We start from the raw sequence: 14,783 nt of genomic DNA on the forward strand, positions 1-14,783 counted from the left end.
GATTTTTGAAGGTAAATGTTTAATTGAAGTTTAATTTTTATTTAATGCTGCCTAGACTTTCTATTCAATACCACAAACATTTAATAGTATTTTGGCAAATTTTAGTAATCTGTCTAGTATATCCCCAGCCCATTAGTTTATTTAATCTATCAAAAAAAATCCTAAATGACTGTTCTCCTTTGTCTACTTTCATTTATTTTGATGCTATAAAATTATAGCATGTGTTATTGTCTGTAGATTGTATATGTCAACAAGAGAAATAAAATTGTAATTACATTTTCAAAATATTTCTGAAAAATAACATTCCCAGTGCTTCTCAGGGGTAAATGTCTTGTCATCATGTTTTATAATGCACTATTCATAAATAATAGTGTAGAAGCAGTGTGATCATTCACTATACCTACTCTATGAATGAGAAAATTAAAACAATTTTTTTTCTCACACGCTATATGTTTTATAGTCCTTAGAACATAAAGCTGCTTGCTTTGCTTTGCATTTCCCAGTAGCCTGTCGCACGTGTACAGACGTGGTGTTCTTACATGAACTGAGTTCAAGTAGACAAAAGTGACCATTTTCTCTAAATACTTACTGAATGATAGTCCAATTGTCAGTCTTTTAAAACTGAGCTTTTCCCCATGTAGCAGTTGCCAGAAAAGATGTCATCTGAATCATACTGTCGTAGAACAAAAACTGATTTCACATTAAGAACTCTAGATTCAACATTTCCAACTGAGAAAGAAAAAGAAAGGGAAAGAAAGAACCCTAAAATTGAGCTTTTATAAGTGTGTCATCTCTAGATTGAAACCTCTATAGTATTCTTGAATAATTACTCATCACTGCAGATGCATGGATGATTAAAGCTTGATTCTTGACTTTAAGAAAAGCAGAGGGTATACTATCTACCAATGCAGGAAGATAATAAGTACATGTAATATGATATGATAGATAACCTGCTCTAATAGAGTATATTTGAGTATAACAGGGTATAGTAAGCATATTTGGGTGCCCAAAAGAAACAACAACCTGAACCTGCCAGAAGAGAAGAGAAAAAGAAAGGGTCAGGTTATGGAAAGTTTTATAGAGAAGCTGTCAATTCAGTTCATCTTTAAAGATGATTTCATAGCTTTATGAAATAAAATTTTTCCCCTTTCTGGATAAACACACATGTGTGTGCATACACACACACACACACGCTCTCTTTCTCTTTCTCTCTCTCTCTCTCTCTCTCTCTGTCTCTCACACACACACACACACACACACACACACACACACACACACACACACACACACACACACACACACACACAGAGTTAATTGTAATGGAGATGAAGGCTGTTAAAAGCCAGATTAGACAAACACCTTCAAGGGAAATTTTTTTTTTTTTTTGCGTACGCGGGCCTCTCACTGCTGTGGCCTCTCCTGTTGTGGAGCACAGGCTCCGGATGCGCAGGCCCAGCGGCCATGGCCCATGCGCCCAGCCGCTCCACGGCACGTGGGATCCTCCCGGACTGGGGCACGAACCCGTGTCCCCTGCATCGGCAGGCGGACTCTCAACCACTGCGCCACCAGGGAAGCCCCAAGGGACATTTTGAATATTAAAATTTGGCTCAATACTGTTCGGTTGGCTCAGAAGCCAGTACTACCCGAAGGCAGAATGTTATTTTCACTTACATTTAAATTTAACTTAAATCCACATGTTAATTAAGTTGTAAGTGCTTAATAAATAGTGACAAGTAATAATAATCAGGGCCTTAACATTTAAAAGTATATATGTTCCTATTCTCCTCCAATTAATCACAGGTGTGGAGAATCAGTTGGAGAAACAGCTATTTAAAATAAAATATGTTAAATAGCAAAATAGCTAAAAGAGTCATTTGCTTTCATTTTTTCTCTTGATGAAACTTTGTTGGGTAGTAATGAGGTTAGTTTATTTAGGGAGATTATATGTATTCAAATGCTGAAGGTGCACAAATGAATCAATAAACAGATTTTCTGGACCAACAGAGGATACACTGGTGAATAATGTGGAAATGTTCCAGTTGATACAAGGGCTTGGAGTGTGCAGAAATGAGAAGGTAGACTGTAATCAAGATCTGCTGCTGTTGTGGGATGACTTCAGGTACTGGGTTAAGAATTAGCTTAGCAGGATAATTTATAAAAACTGGAAAGTACTCTGAGAATAGCATAGGTTATAGGTATGTAAAATAACTTTTCGCTCATGAAGTGAAAAGTCAAAGTGAAACTGCACAGTGGTACCAACATAGAAAGTCACCAAATACACGTGATGTGCCTATTGCTGATGCTTATGAATTAAGTAGTTTGGAGAGATTTTCCAAATGAAAAATTTGTGGATACAGATATCTTTTTCCCCCTTGAATTCTAAACACAATCTAAACACACGTGGTTTTTCATGACTATTAAGTAGTAATAGAAGACTATTTTAAAATCTATAACAATTACATTCTTTTTCTCATATAACCTGTAATTAATTTCAGAACAGTTAGGACCAGTTTACTAGTTTATAATTTCCAAATTATCATCTTTATAGTATTTAAAGACTAACTTTAGTAAATGCTAAATATATTTTTAGTATTTAATACTAATTTAAACACTAATTTGGTGTGAATTAGAATTTATATTTAAATTTTCAAATCATAATTCCTATAGTATATAATATTTTACAGTAGTTTTATATCAAAACCATACCCTGATAAGGCCTACAAGATAGTTATAAGATAAATTTATTTGAGTAAATTAGTATATCTGTGTCTTGTGGAAGAAACTAAGTTATACAGAGGCAGATTATCTACATTTAGACAGATATTGAATGAGAAAAACAATTTGCTTCCAGAAAATTGTTTATATAACTGACTTAATGTTCTCTATTAGTTCTTATTTGGACTATATTTACAATGTTTTTGCCAAAGTTATTTAGTTTGTTATTTGTCCTCATTTTAACTGAGACTTAAAAATCTGCCTTATAAAATATCACATATTTAATATATATGAGGACACAATCTGAAGCCTTGTCTGCCTATCTTTAGCTCCATGACTTTAAATACAAAGCAAATAAATAGATATGCACATGATATTAGGGGAAGAGAGAAGGAAAATATAAAACTTACTGGAGAAGAAAAGATTGGAAAAGAATTTCTAGAGACCATAAACCTTGAGCTGGATCTCGGGTATTAGAAAAACTTGGGATGAGATCAAGTGTATTACAAGCAGGGACAATGCATGAATGAAAGCAGACATATTGAAAATAGAATATTATGATTGAGGAACTATAAATGATTGTTCTGGCTGAGTGGAATTGAGATAGTTATGGCCTGATTATGGAGAGACCTGTGTACCAATGTAACCAGCTTGCTTCTATACTTAAAAATTGCTAAGAGAGTAGATCTTAAATGTCCTCACCACAAAAAACAAACAGAAAACGAATTTAAAAAAGCTTATGTGAGGTGATATATGTATTAACTAACCTTTCTGTGGTAATCATTTTGCAATATATATGTGTATCCAATCACCATGTTGTATATCTTAACCTTACACAATGTTACATGCCAATTATAGCTCAGTAAAACAGGAAAAAGTAAAAGAAAGAAACAAAAAACCCACAAAGCAACCAGCTTGGTCTTAATTTTAGTATTAATGGAGAACCACTTAATGGCTTTAAATAAGAGAGATATGTCCAGATTACCATTTGATGTAACTCACTCTATCCGTTTTGTTGAAAAAATGTATATCAACTAGGAGTAGTTTCAAAAATGCCACAGAGTGTGAAAGTAAATAAACACAAAAGAATATAAGGAGAAGAACAATTTATGACATACTTTTAGGAAATAAGTTTTGAGATACATTTTGAACTAATATATTGTCTTGAATTTCTGTTTCTGATCTTTCGTTGTTAGTGTATAGAAATGCAACCGATTTCTGTGTATTAATTTTTCAACCTGCAACTTTACCAAATTCATTGATGAGCTCTAGTAGTTTTCTGGTAGCTTCTTTAGGATTTTCAATGTGTAGTATCATGTCATCCCCAAACAGTGACAGTTTAACTTCTTCTTTTCCCATTTGGATTCCTTTTATTTCTTTTCTTCTCTGATTGCCATAGCTAGGACTTCCAAAACTATTTTGAATATAAGTGGCAAGAGTGGACGTCCTTGTCTTGTTCCTGATCTTAGAGGAAATGCTTTTTACCGTTGAGTATGTTAGCTGCAGGTTTGTTGTATATGGCCTTTATTATGTTGAGGTAAGTCCCTTTATGCCCACTTTCTGGAGAGTTTTTATCATAAATGGGTGTTGAATTTTGTCAAAAGTTTTTTCTGTAGCTATTGAGATGATCATGTGGTTTTTAGTCTTCAATTTGTTGATCTGGTGTATCACACTGATTGATTCTCAGATATTGAAAAATCCTTGCATCCCTGGGTTAAATCCCACTTGATCATGGTGTATGATCCTCTTAATGTACTGTTGGATTTGGATTGCTAGTACCTTGCTGAGGAATTTTGCAGTTTTATTCATCAGTGATATTGGCCTGTAATTTTCTTTTTGTGGTATGTTTGTCTCACTTTGGTATCAGGGTGATGGTGGCCTCATGGAATGAGTTTGGGAGTTTTCCTTCCTCTGCAAATTGTTGGAACAGTTTCAGAAGGATAGGTGTTAGCTCTTCTCTAAAGGTTTAATAGAATTTGCCTGTGAAGCCATCTGGTCCTGGACTTTTGTTTCTTGGGAGTGTTTTAATCACAGTTTCAACTTCAGTACTTATGATTGGTCTGCTCATATTTTCTATTTCTTTCTGGTTCAGTCTTGGGAGATTATACCTTTCTAAGAATTTGTCCATTTCTTTGTGGTTGTCCATTTTATTGGCATAGAGTTGTTGGTAGTAGTCTCTTATGATCCTTTGTATTTCTGTAATGTCATTGTAACTTCTCCTTTTTCATTTCTAATTTTATTAATTTGAGTCCTCTCCATTTTTTTCTTGATGAATCTGGTTAAAGGTTTATCAATTTTGTTTTTTCAAAGAATCAGCTTTTAGTTTCATTGATCTTTGCGATTGTTTTATTTATCTCTATTTCATTTATTTCTGCTCTGATCTTTATTTCTTTTCTTCTACTAACTTTAAGTTTTGTTTGTTCTTCTTTCTCTAGTTGACTTATAATATATATATATGTACACAGAGTCTATAAAACAGTTGATTTTAGCTCTACTAATTACAGACAGTATAATTGTGGACAAGTTACCTATCCTATATATCTGAGATTCTCAATGTCAATACTATTACCATTTTTAACTGGGTAATACTTTATTGTACATATGTTGGGGGTGTTGGAGGAGGTGTATCTTGTGTATTGTAGAATGCTTAGCAGGACCTCTGGCTTCTACTCTCTAGGTGCCAGTAGTAACCTCCCAGTCATGGCAATCAAAAATGTCCCAAATATTGTAAAATATTTCCTGTGGGAGAAAAACACCCTGTTGGTAAGCCACTGATGTATACCCTCTCAAAATTCAATGTCTTCAGTAATACTGTGAAGATTTGGAGCACATTAAATGAAAATATGTAGTTCCCGATTGTCAATAAATGTTAGCTTATCGCGTTGTTTTGATTTTATCATAATACATGTTAATATATAGATGTGTTTTTTCTTTGTGAAATATATATAAATTATAGAGGTATATATTTCACAAAGGATTACTTTATTATATATAAATTATGCATATATGATTTTTTACCTGTTTGAAAAATAAATTATGAATAAAGAAAGTTGTGATTATGTTAGATTTTTGTGGGAAATGGAAGAATGAGAAGATGATTTACGCAAGTGGGTGGGTACAACTCTGTGTTTTGAGATGATGGAGATGGCAAAGCCCCAAGAGGAAACAATAATTATTCTTGTGAAACTGGAAAACTCTGAATAATTCTGTTAAATAAAGATATGCTAATTAGATGATGGAAACAGTAGTAAATATAGGTGTGTATTGAATAAATAATTAGGGAAATAAGAATATAGATGTTGGAGCTGGAAAAGAGATGCCAAGAAGAAAAAGGTTGTTACAGTTCTCTACTTAATATAAACAATACTCCACATTGTTTTTTGTTTGTTTGTTTTTGCATCTTATCTAGACTGCAGGTGATTATGACCTACCGTCAAAGAAATGGAGCCTCAAAACTAAAAGAAACTCTGTTTTTACCTGTTATGGCTGGGAAATAAGAATTTCAGTGTCTTCTTTACTTTGGGCTGCTATAACAAAATACCATAATAGACTGAGTACCTTAGGGGGAAAAATATTTCTGCCAGTTCTAAAGGCTGGGATCAGGGTACCAGTGTCATAGGGTTCTGATGAAGATATTGAAAGGGATGAGGATGTCACAGAATTAGAAAACTGTGTGCAAAACTACATGAACAATATTAATCTTGCATGTTTTGAGTAAAAAAGAAAAAAAAAACAAGAATAAATTACAGCAATTGTAAAATTAATCTATATTAGAAGTCATACTAGTTTTACTTTTGGGGAGGTTAGTAACTACAAGGTAGCAAGAAGGGGGGCTTCTGGGATGCTGGAACATTCTGTTTCTGAAATAATCTGACTATATGCAGATTATACTTAGAATAATGTATACTTTTTGCTATATATTTTATGTACAAAGGTGAATTTTAATATAAAGTAAAATAAAAAAGATCTTTAAGAGAGTTCATATTATAAAATGAAGAACATATACAGAAATTTGGCCATATAAAATCACTTGAAAAATTCAATACATTTTATGTTGATCAGTTATTATTTAAACGTAGGGAATATGAGAAAATATGTGTGGAGATTACACTAGAAAAAAAATGCAGGAACCAGTTCTTAAGGAATCTGTTGTGTTTAATAAAGTTGTTTAAAAATTTATAATCGATTATACTTGTTCATGGAAAACTATCTGGAAAGCATAAAACAGACAGGAAAAAAGTTTTTTTTAATCCTCCTAGCCTAAAATCATTGTGAATATTTTGATATCATTTGTGGTATTCTTGCTTTTATATTATGATTTAATATGTAAATAAATTTCTTTTGTCTTCTTTGGTAGGTTTATTTTTTTATTATTTTAGTTTTGTAAAATACCTACAGGATAATTGTTTACCTATTTTTACATTTTATTTAATCTTTCATATGAGGATTTAATTATGCCAATTAAAATTCCTAGAATATGTATTTTAAAGGCTACAAATAACTCCATTATTTAGCTATAACATAAATTGATTTGTTGGATCCTTTATCCATTCAGTCCACACCTGATGTCTGCCTGAACATTATCATGCATACATATATACATTATCATGCCTGTCTCAATTGTTTCTAGATAAAATTCTTGATACTAAAATAGTGTTTGATGCACAGTGCTAAATTTGAATATACAGCTGACCCTTGAACAACATGGGTTTGGGCTGCATGGGGTCCACTTATACAGGGATATTTTCAATAGTAAATACTAGAGTACTACACAGTCTGTACTTGGTTGAATCCAGGGATGTGAAAGAACTGCAGATAAGGAGAGCTGACCATAAGTTATATGCAGAGTAACATCTACCTTTTTCAAAGGTCAACTGTGTATCATAATTTTAGGGTGTAATAAGTCTGATTGATTTTGGTGGGAAAATTATTGGAGATTTCTTTGGATCTAAAATCAGAATTTAAAATTTAATGAAGGTTGATGAATTTATTCTACCTCTGAACCTGCTGTAGCACTTTCTGTACTCAGTGTGTCCAGCTTTTTATGTAGCAGTCTCATATGGCTAATAAGATCAGGACAGTTTATCTTGATGGTTACACTGTTCAGACTGGTCAGTACATACAAAATTGTTTGTGTGGGGGACTCATCAGAATTGTATGGAGTGGTATCTTCCTCAAGACCAGTTTGTGTATCTGGAAAAATCAGGTTTTGGGTCCTTTCAGCCTTTTCAGAAAGATGCATTTGTGCAGGCTCATAGGCTTTGATAAAATCCTACATATTCTAACTAGGAATGTTGTTCTGGGGCATTTTTGGCAAATGTATGTATGTGAATGGGCATGGGAAGCTCTTACTAACCCTTTGAAGGAGGGGTTATTGACACTGAAGTGGTTTTTGGTCTGCTTACTCAGGGCAATAAAGGGGCTTCTTAAATAATACTTGAAATCTAGGCCCATCTTGCCCTCACTCCAATCCTTCCCTGTAAACTAGAATGTCCCATAGATGGTGGTGGGGATCCCATAAATTTTCTTCTCTCTATAGCAAAAGCAAAACCCAAAGCATTCATGACAACTAAATGTTTCTCCCCTTGGATATTACTGGATTCTTCTAAATGCATTCCTATGTCATCTCTTTACCCATAACAATTTGTCCAGATGAGATGGAATAATACATTTTAAAAAGCATATCAGATTACATTATAATATTTATTTGCCCTGAATAAAATTTTTCTTTCAGTTAGAATAAAATATAAATTCTCTACTATCCTCTTGGAAATTATCTTGATGCAATTTCATATGTGTCTCCTCCAACTCCTCGTTTTCTTGTATTCTATGACAAAATTGAATATTCTAAAATAATATATCAAAGTAACATAGATCTAGACTGGTCTAAGAGCCATGCATGACATGTCCTTTCAATACCTCTCCAAATCCAGGATAAATGACTCTTTCTCTTACTCAGTATGTTCCAACTACACTGGGTGACTTGCTGGTCCTCAAGCACACCAAGGTTTTCCTGTCCCAGTGCCTTATATAAATCAGTTTTATTTGTCTAAAACATTCTTCCAGTAATCATTCACCTGGCTAAATACCCTAAAAGTGTCAGTTGAAAGGTCACCCAATTAGAGAGAAAATTCACAATCTCACCATCTGACTCATCCTGCCCCTCATATTACTCAGTCAAATAACATGAAAATACGTCTTCTATATTCTCAAGGAAACAAATCTGTTATGATTATATTCATTTTAAAAAATATTTCTGAGCATATTTTTCTTACATTTTTTAAGCACCATTATAGAACTACAGCTAAAAGCCAAAATCCCATTTTAGCAGGGAACTTCTACCTCCAAAAATGCTTCTGTACATTTCCATGATCAAACCTCCTCTGAGGGAAAGCTAATTATAGGCTTCAATATGCACCTGGGTGAAAATTAACTTTTAAGCAGCCTTTAAAATGGTTTTTAATTATTATCATTATGCAAAAGCTGCATAAATGCCTTTAATTGTACTTATAAAGTAACATTTGCTGTAATCACCTCTAATATTCAGGAGCAACTACAACAGTTTTCTTTTTTATTAAAATAAAAATATAAGTAACCCTCATTATTGATTCACAGGTCATTTTATTTTATGAGCACAAATGTTATAAATGAAGTACAGCAACTGCTAAAATTTAACATGCATTGAATGATAGTTACTCAAAATTGAGCTTAAAATATCTTGAAAATATGTTTAATTACTGGAAGATGATTAAAGGTCAATATACAAGATATTCAGCTATAATGTTGAATTTTATGATTTGATTACCCCTCAGTATTAGGCATAATATCTTTTCATAGAGAAATATAATTGAACATGCACATTTAAAAAATAAGAATATATTTCATTTATTTAAAAAAAATTTAATGCTACCATATTTGTATTGTCTCTTTTAAGAAATGGTATTGCTTAAAATTTCTGTGTCTGTGTCTGCGTATGAGTTAGAGAATAATTTTCCACAAAACTCTTGCTAAAAGACAAAATGTGTTGAGTCTATTTTTATTTAAATTTAGCCAGAAATTAAAAAAAAAAACACACATGCAAAAAAACCCAAAAACACCTTTAAAGTAGTAGCTTTAGGGAGAAATGATGAAGGGGTGGGGAAGTGAGGCAAGAGGCTGTGATAATACGGGGTGGTATAGCAGCTGATTCAACTTTTGTACTTTTGTTTTTCTTTTGATTTCTCTCCCTCTCTAGCACTTTTTATAAGAAATGTATAAAAGATGAAGATGTGGTATTTTAAAAGCACTGTTTTCAGTTTTCATTTTTGGATAGAAAAAAATCATTCTAGACAATTATTTAAAAATTAACTATCAATGCCTAAATTAATTTAACTATGATGCTTCTTTGTAATACTATATGTAATCACAAATCTAATATCTGTCAGGAAATTCTAATGTTAATTTATTAAATCTTGAATACTTATTTTCAAAAAATTTAAATACATTATTAGCTACCATCCTAATATTTAAACTAATATTTAATTTAAATTGAAGATGCAAAACTGTAGCTTGCCAGGCATCCTAATTGTTACATTAAATGATTTGGAGGCAGAAGCTAATATCTGTGTCCTGTGATTTTATTTTTCCACTCCTGCTTAAGATTATTTCCAGCATTTGTTTGGAATGGGACCTTTATTAGTAAAGATATAGTAAGTTCTACTTGGATGAGGGGCAGATTTATGTGAAAAACTCACTCCCTACTTGGTCCAGTCTACTTTGAATAGTTTCCTCCTGAAGACCCCTTAAACTGATTCACATATAAATATGTAGAAGAGAGTTACTAAACACAAAGTAAATGAATGGATAACTCAATCTATGAAGATATCATTGGACATTAATTCATATATCTATGCATTTTCCAGAAGAAATATTCATAGTATATTTTTATATACCAACCAGTAATGGTATATTTTCAGTTTTTTAACTTTTGAGGGTTTTGTTTCTTTTGATTATTAATGGTATGTTCTGCAAAAGTGATAGAAATGGAGAGCAAATGCATTCTAATATATTATCATGGAGAAATGGCCTGAGAGAAGACTGATCATGTGAACCAGGACATTTAATACAACCAGGGCAGATAATTTTTAACAGGCATATACAGGTTGAGGTAATATCCATTCCTTTATATCCCATGTAGCCCAAGGAATAAAAGAACAAAGACTAACTTTAATATTGTCTTCATACATGTTTTAATTAATTTCAATTAATGCTACTAACAATTCATTTTATCTTTAAGAATTATGTTGTCTTTTAACTAAGTAAACTATCTAAAAAACAAGGCCTGCATTATTTATTCCCTTTCTGCTCTCATCTACTGTTTGTCTGCAGTTGACATTTAGTTCCTTTAACAAATCTATCAATAAATAGAGTATGAAAATTTGAATGTTAAATGGAAGTATTTTAGTACTGTTTCCCAGTTGATATGGCCAATCATAGCATTTAACTTGTTCCTTTCCCATACTACAAGACTTCTTTTGACCAATCCCATATTACTTTGATGATGATATCATGCATAGACATACCTCATTTAAATTAGAAATAAGACCTATGTGTCTTTCTCTATTGAAAGCAGGGAATTTATGAGTTGCTAATATCATCATAACCTTTACATTGACATAAAAATCACAATTGTTGAAAATACACACAAAAGAACTTTAGAATTTGATAATGTAATTGCATCTTATTTATAAGATGAGAGTAGTCACATTTTTCGGGAATATAGTATAATGAAACATATTTGGGATAGCCTATTACATCAACAAATAACTATGATTCCATACTATTTTGCTGAATGAATATTAGTGAATTAAACTTTGTTGTTGTCTTCCCGTGAGATATATTAATACTGTGCATTTGGGAATGATAAAGCTTTTAAATGGGTGCTTCTTTTATATCTTGAAAGTTGGTCACGTATATTAACAGTAAACACCCACAGAATGCATATAGACCTACCTTTACCAAGGATATTTTGTCATATATGTATATATCTAAACGCTTTAATGAGGATATATTGATATATGTATATCCATCTATCATCTATCTATCCATCTGTTTATCTAGATACATTTATATCTAATAATTGGAAAGGCTCTAGAAATTAACCAATGTAAATAATCCCAATTTAAATATGAATAAACTAAGATTTTAAAAAATATTTACCTAATATGTATTTAATTTTTGTAATATCATCCCTCTCCTTGTCAAAATATATATGCATATTTACATACACACTCATACACATACCACACTGACTTTGAGAAGACATAAGAATTTAAAAATATGAAAATAAAGCAAAAAATCTTTCCACTCTAAATCTCAAAGTTCCAATGCACTCTCTCTTCATCATCACATATAATCCATTTGAAATATATATTTCTATATATATGCATATATAAATATGATGTATGTATAAATATATATTTCAATATAGTATATTCAAATGATTTAATAAGTAATGTCTAGAAAATATTTTGATTGTTATAATTTCAGAATGATATACAATGTATATGTTATGAATAAGATTCATGGCTAATTAAAAATATTTAACTTTTAATATAGGAAATTGAACTACTGACATAAGACATTTGATATTTCTCAATAACATATTGAACAATAAAGAAAAAAATTAAATTACTATCAAAATAATATGTAAGATTCAAATGATTTAAATGTTACAACTTTTTAAAATATTTACTTTTTAAAATTCAGATATTCTAAATGGTCTTAAGCAAATAGTTATGAAATATTTAATGCAGTAAGAACATTTCATTCAAGGATCAGTCTCTTGCAAACATACTGGATGCTATTTACCATTAGTTATATCGATAATTTCTACTTTTCATTTACCTCAAGTTTATTACTCTAAATTCAGCTAGAGTCTACCATTTTGTATTTTTACTCAAGCAAAAATACTGTTGTTTGTGAGTTTCTGGAGCATAATAGGCAACTATCCTTTATCAAGTTTGATTTAGTGAGTTTATATACTGCTTTCTGTATATGAGATAAGATCACTTATTTTTTCTTACAGTATAAATGGAATCATTGCTGATTTCCTATGCATATAAGAACTGAATTTCTTCAGATACATCTTATGTTTCTTTTGTGCCCACAAAGACATCTGGATACTCATCAGAAGTGTAAAAATCCCAACTAGAAGAAAAAAGAAATAATTGTTCTTTATTTCTTATTTTTATTATGGATGTAGCAAGCTATATTAGAAAAAAAATCATATATACTTCTTAAAATATTTCTTGTGTTGCATAGTTCTCTATCAATTTTCTTTACTCATGTATATTGCCTAGCATCATATACATTCAATCAATATTACATAGCTGAATAAACATAAAAAGTATATAGAGATCAAAATAAATCTATGTTTTTTACATCCCACTGCCACAAAATACTCCCAAATAAGGAATTTAAAAATATCCTTGAATTTTTCAATAATAGTTTTTCATATGTGTATAAAATACTTCTACACACACATACACACATACGACAAGCAGCATTAATTTTAATCCACATTTTTGTACAGTGGAACAAAGAATTGATGAAAAGGATATGACACATATCCCTTTAATACGTGGAGTTCATTACAATTTAACTTCCTTGTGTGTTAAAATGACCAGCATTCAAGATTACACATTCATGCTCCCAGCTTTCCCTTCACAGATGCATATGAACACTTGAAGACACAGTACATGCAAGTCTGTGCACATGCACAAGAGAGGGTTTAAAATGAAGTGTATTATTATTACCACTCCTTTTTAACAAAAGCTTGTTGCTTAATAAATATATTTGGACTACATTTTCTAGCTTGGATTAAGCCACAATTATATAGAGATGCATAGTAAATAATGTTCCAATATATTTTAATACTGCTAAAAAAATCCAAACTAAAAATAAAGGCAAAAAATCCCTTTACAAACATGCCTAATTTTAGTACCATACAATCTGTTCTCAGAAATCACTTCTCCTAAAGGTGTATCTACTTCAATTAAATGTCAGTAAACACAGATCTCACCTGGCAATGTTTGCGTCATGACTGTGAAACTAATCCATGATCCAATCTGTTAGATTAAAACATAAATTAACAAATATTGATAGTCAGTCTAGAAATTTGTTCACTTGTGAAATTAAATAGGTAATTTAAAAACTAAACAGTAGGAAAATTCTAAGTAGAAATAAATTTCCTAAAGACAATAATTTTGTTGTTAAGTATAATAAAGTTATTAAACAATCCCATAAAACAGTATCATATTCATAAGAAAATGAGACATTATTCCAAAATTTTTGATAAAAAATAAAATCCTGAAGCTTCTCAAGACATTTTATATGATGATTATAAAATTTTCTTTAAATCTAGATAAATATATGCACATATATTCTATATTCTGCAGGGAAAATTGTGGTTGAACTATTCCAGTTTCCTATGCCTATAACTTAAATTGAAATCTATATAATCATCTATATCTTTGGCTATACCTATATCTACAGACAAAACATATACACATATTATCATATATATATATTAATCTATAATACATGTAAGTACATAAACACATGTATTTAGTATATTATCAGATAAAGTTCAGTTACTTGCATACATAGCTAGCATACCTCATAGGTGTAGTTAGGACATGAAACCAGGAAAAACATCCACGTAAAGGGGTTATAATTTGGACTTGGAAAACAGGCATTATTTCCTTTTAAAAAGTAGAGTAAAATGTCAATGATGTTACATATTGCAAATTTGATCACATATTTATTGTATAATTCTAAATTCCCTAGAACAACTGTATACCACATGAAATGTCATCACATATTTACAGAAACCTATTTCACAAATTACTCAGAAGAGACCCAGTTTCAAATGTTATAACTTTTGACTGAAATAGAATCCCCATCATTTTCTCACCATGTCTACAGCTATGTTGCTGTAAAATTACAGAATACCACCATAATAATCAATTGTTTAAGTTTTAAAATCAAACAATATATAGATATTACTTTATCAAAGTAGAGCAGCA

At 31.1% G+C, this 14,783-nt stretch overlaps 1 protein-coding gene across 1 annotated transcript in view; it reads right to left on the bottom strand.

Moving 5' to 3' along the window:
• Positions 1-12,284: 12,284 nt before the first annotated feature.
• Positions 12,285-14,783, bottom strand: part of TECRL (trans-2,3-enoyl-CoA reductase like) — a 90,610-nt gene continuing 88,111 nt past the window's right edge. The window contains exons 10-12 of the mRNA XM_027089635.1: positions 14,374-14,459; positions 13,778-13,823; positions 12,285-12,903 (exon numbers count right to left, since the gene is read on the bottom strand). Of these exons, the coding sequence (XP_026945436.1) occupies positions 12,776-12,903; positions 13,778-13,823; positions 14,374-14,459 (260 nt within the window). The 3' untranslated portion in view covers positions 12,285-12,775. The remainder of the gene's footprint in view (positions 12,904-13,777; positions 13,824-14,373; positions 14,460-14,783) is intronic.

The sequence above is a fragment of the Aethalodelphis obliquidens genome, unplaced genomic scaffold (genome assembly GCF_003676395.1).
Source record: "Aethalodelphis obliquidens isolate GAN/ISIS:26980383/991018 unplaced genomic scaffold, ASM367639v1 scaffold67, whole genome shotgun sequence".
In the NCBI taxonomy this organism is placed as follows: Eukaryota; Metazoa; Chordata; class Mammalia; order Artiodactyla; family Delphinidae; genus Aethalodelphis; species Aethalodelphis obliquidens.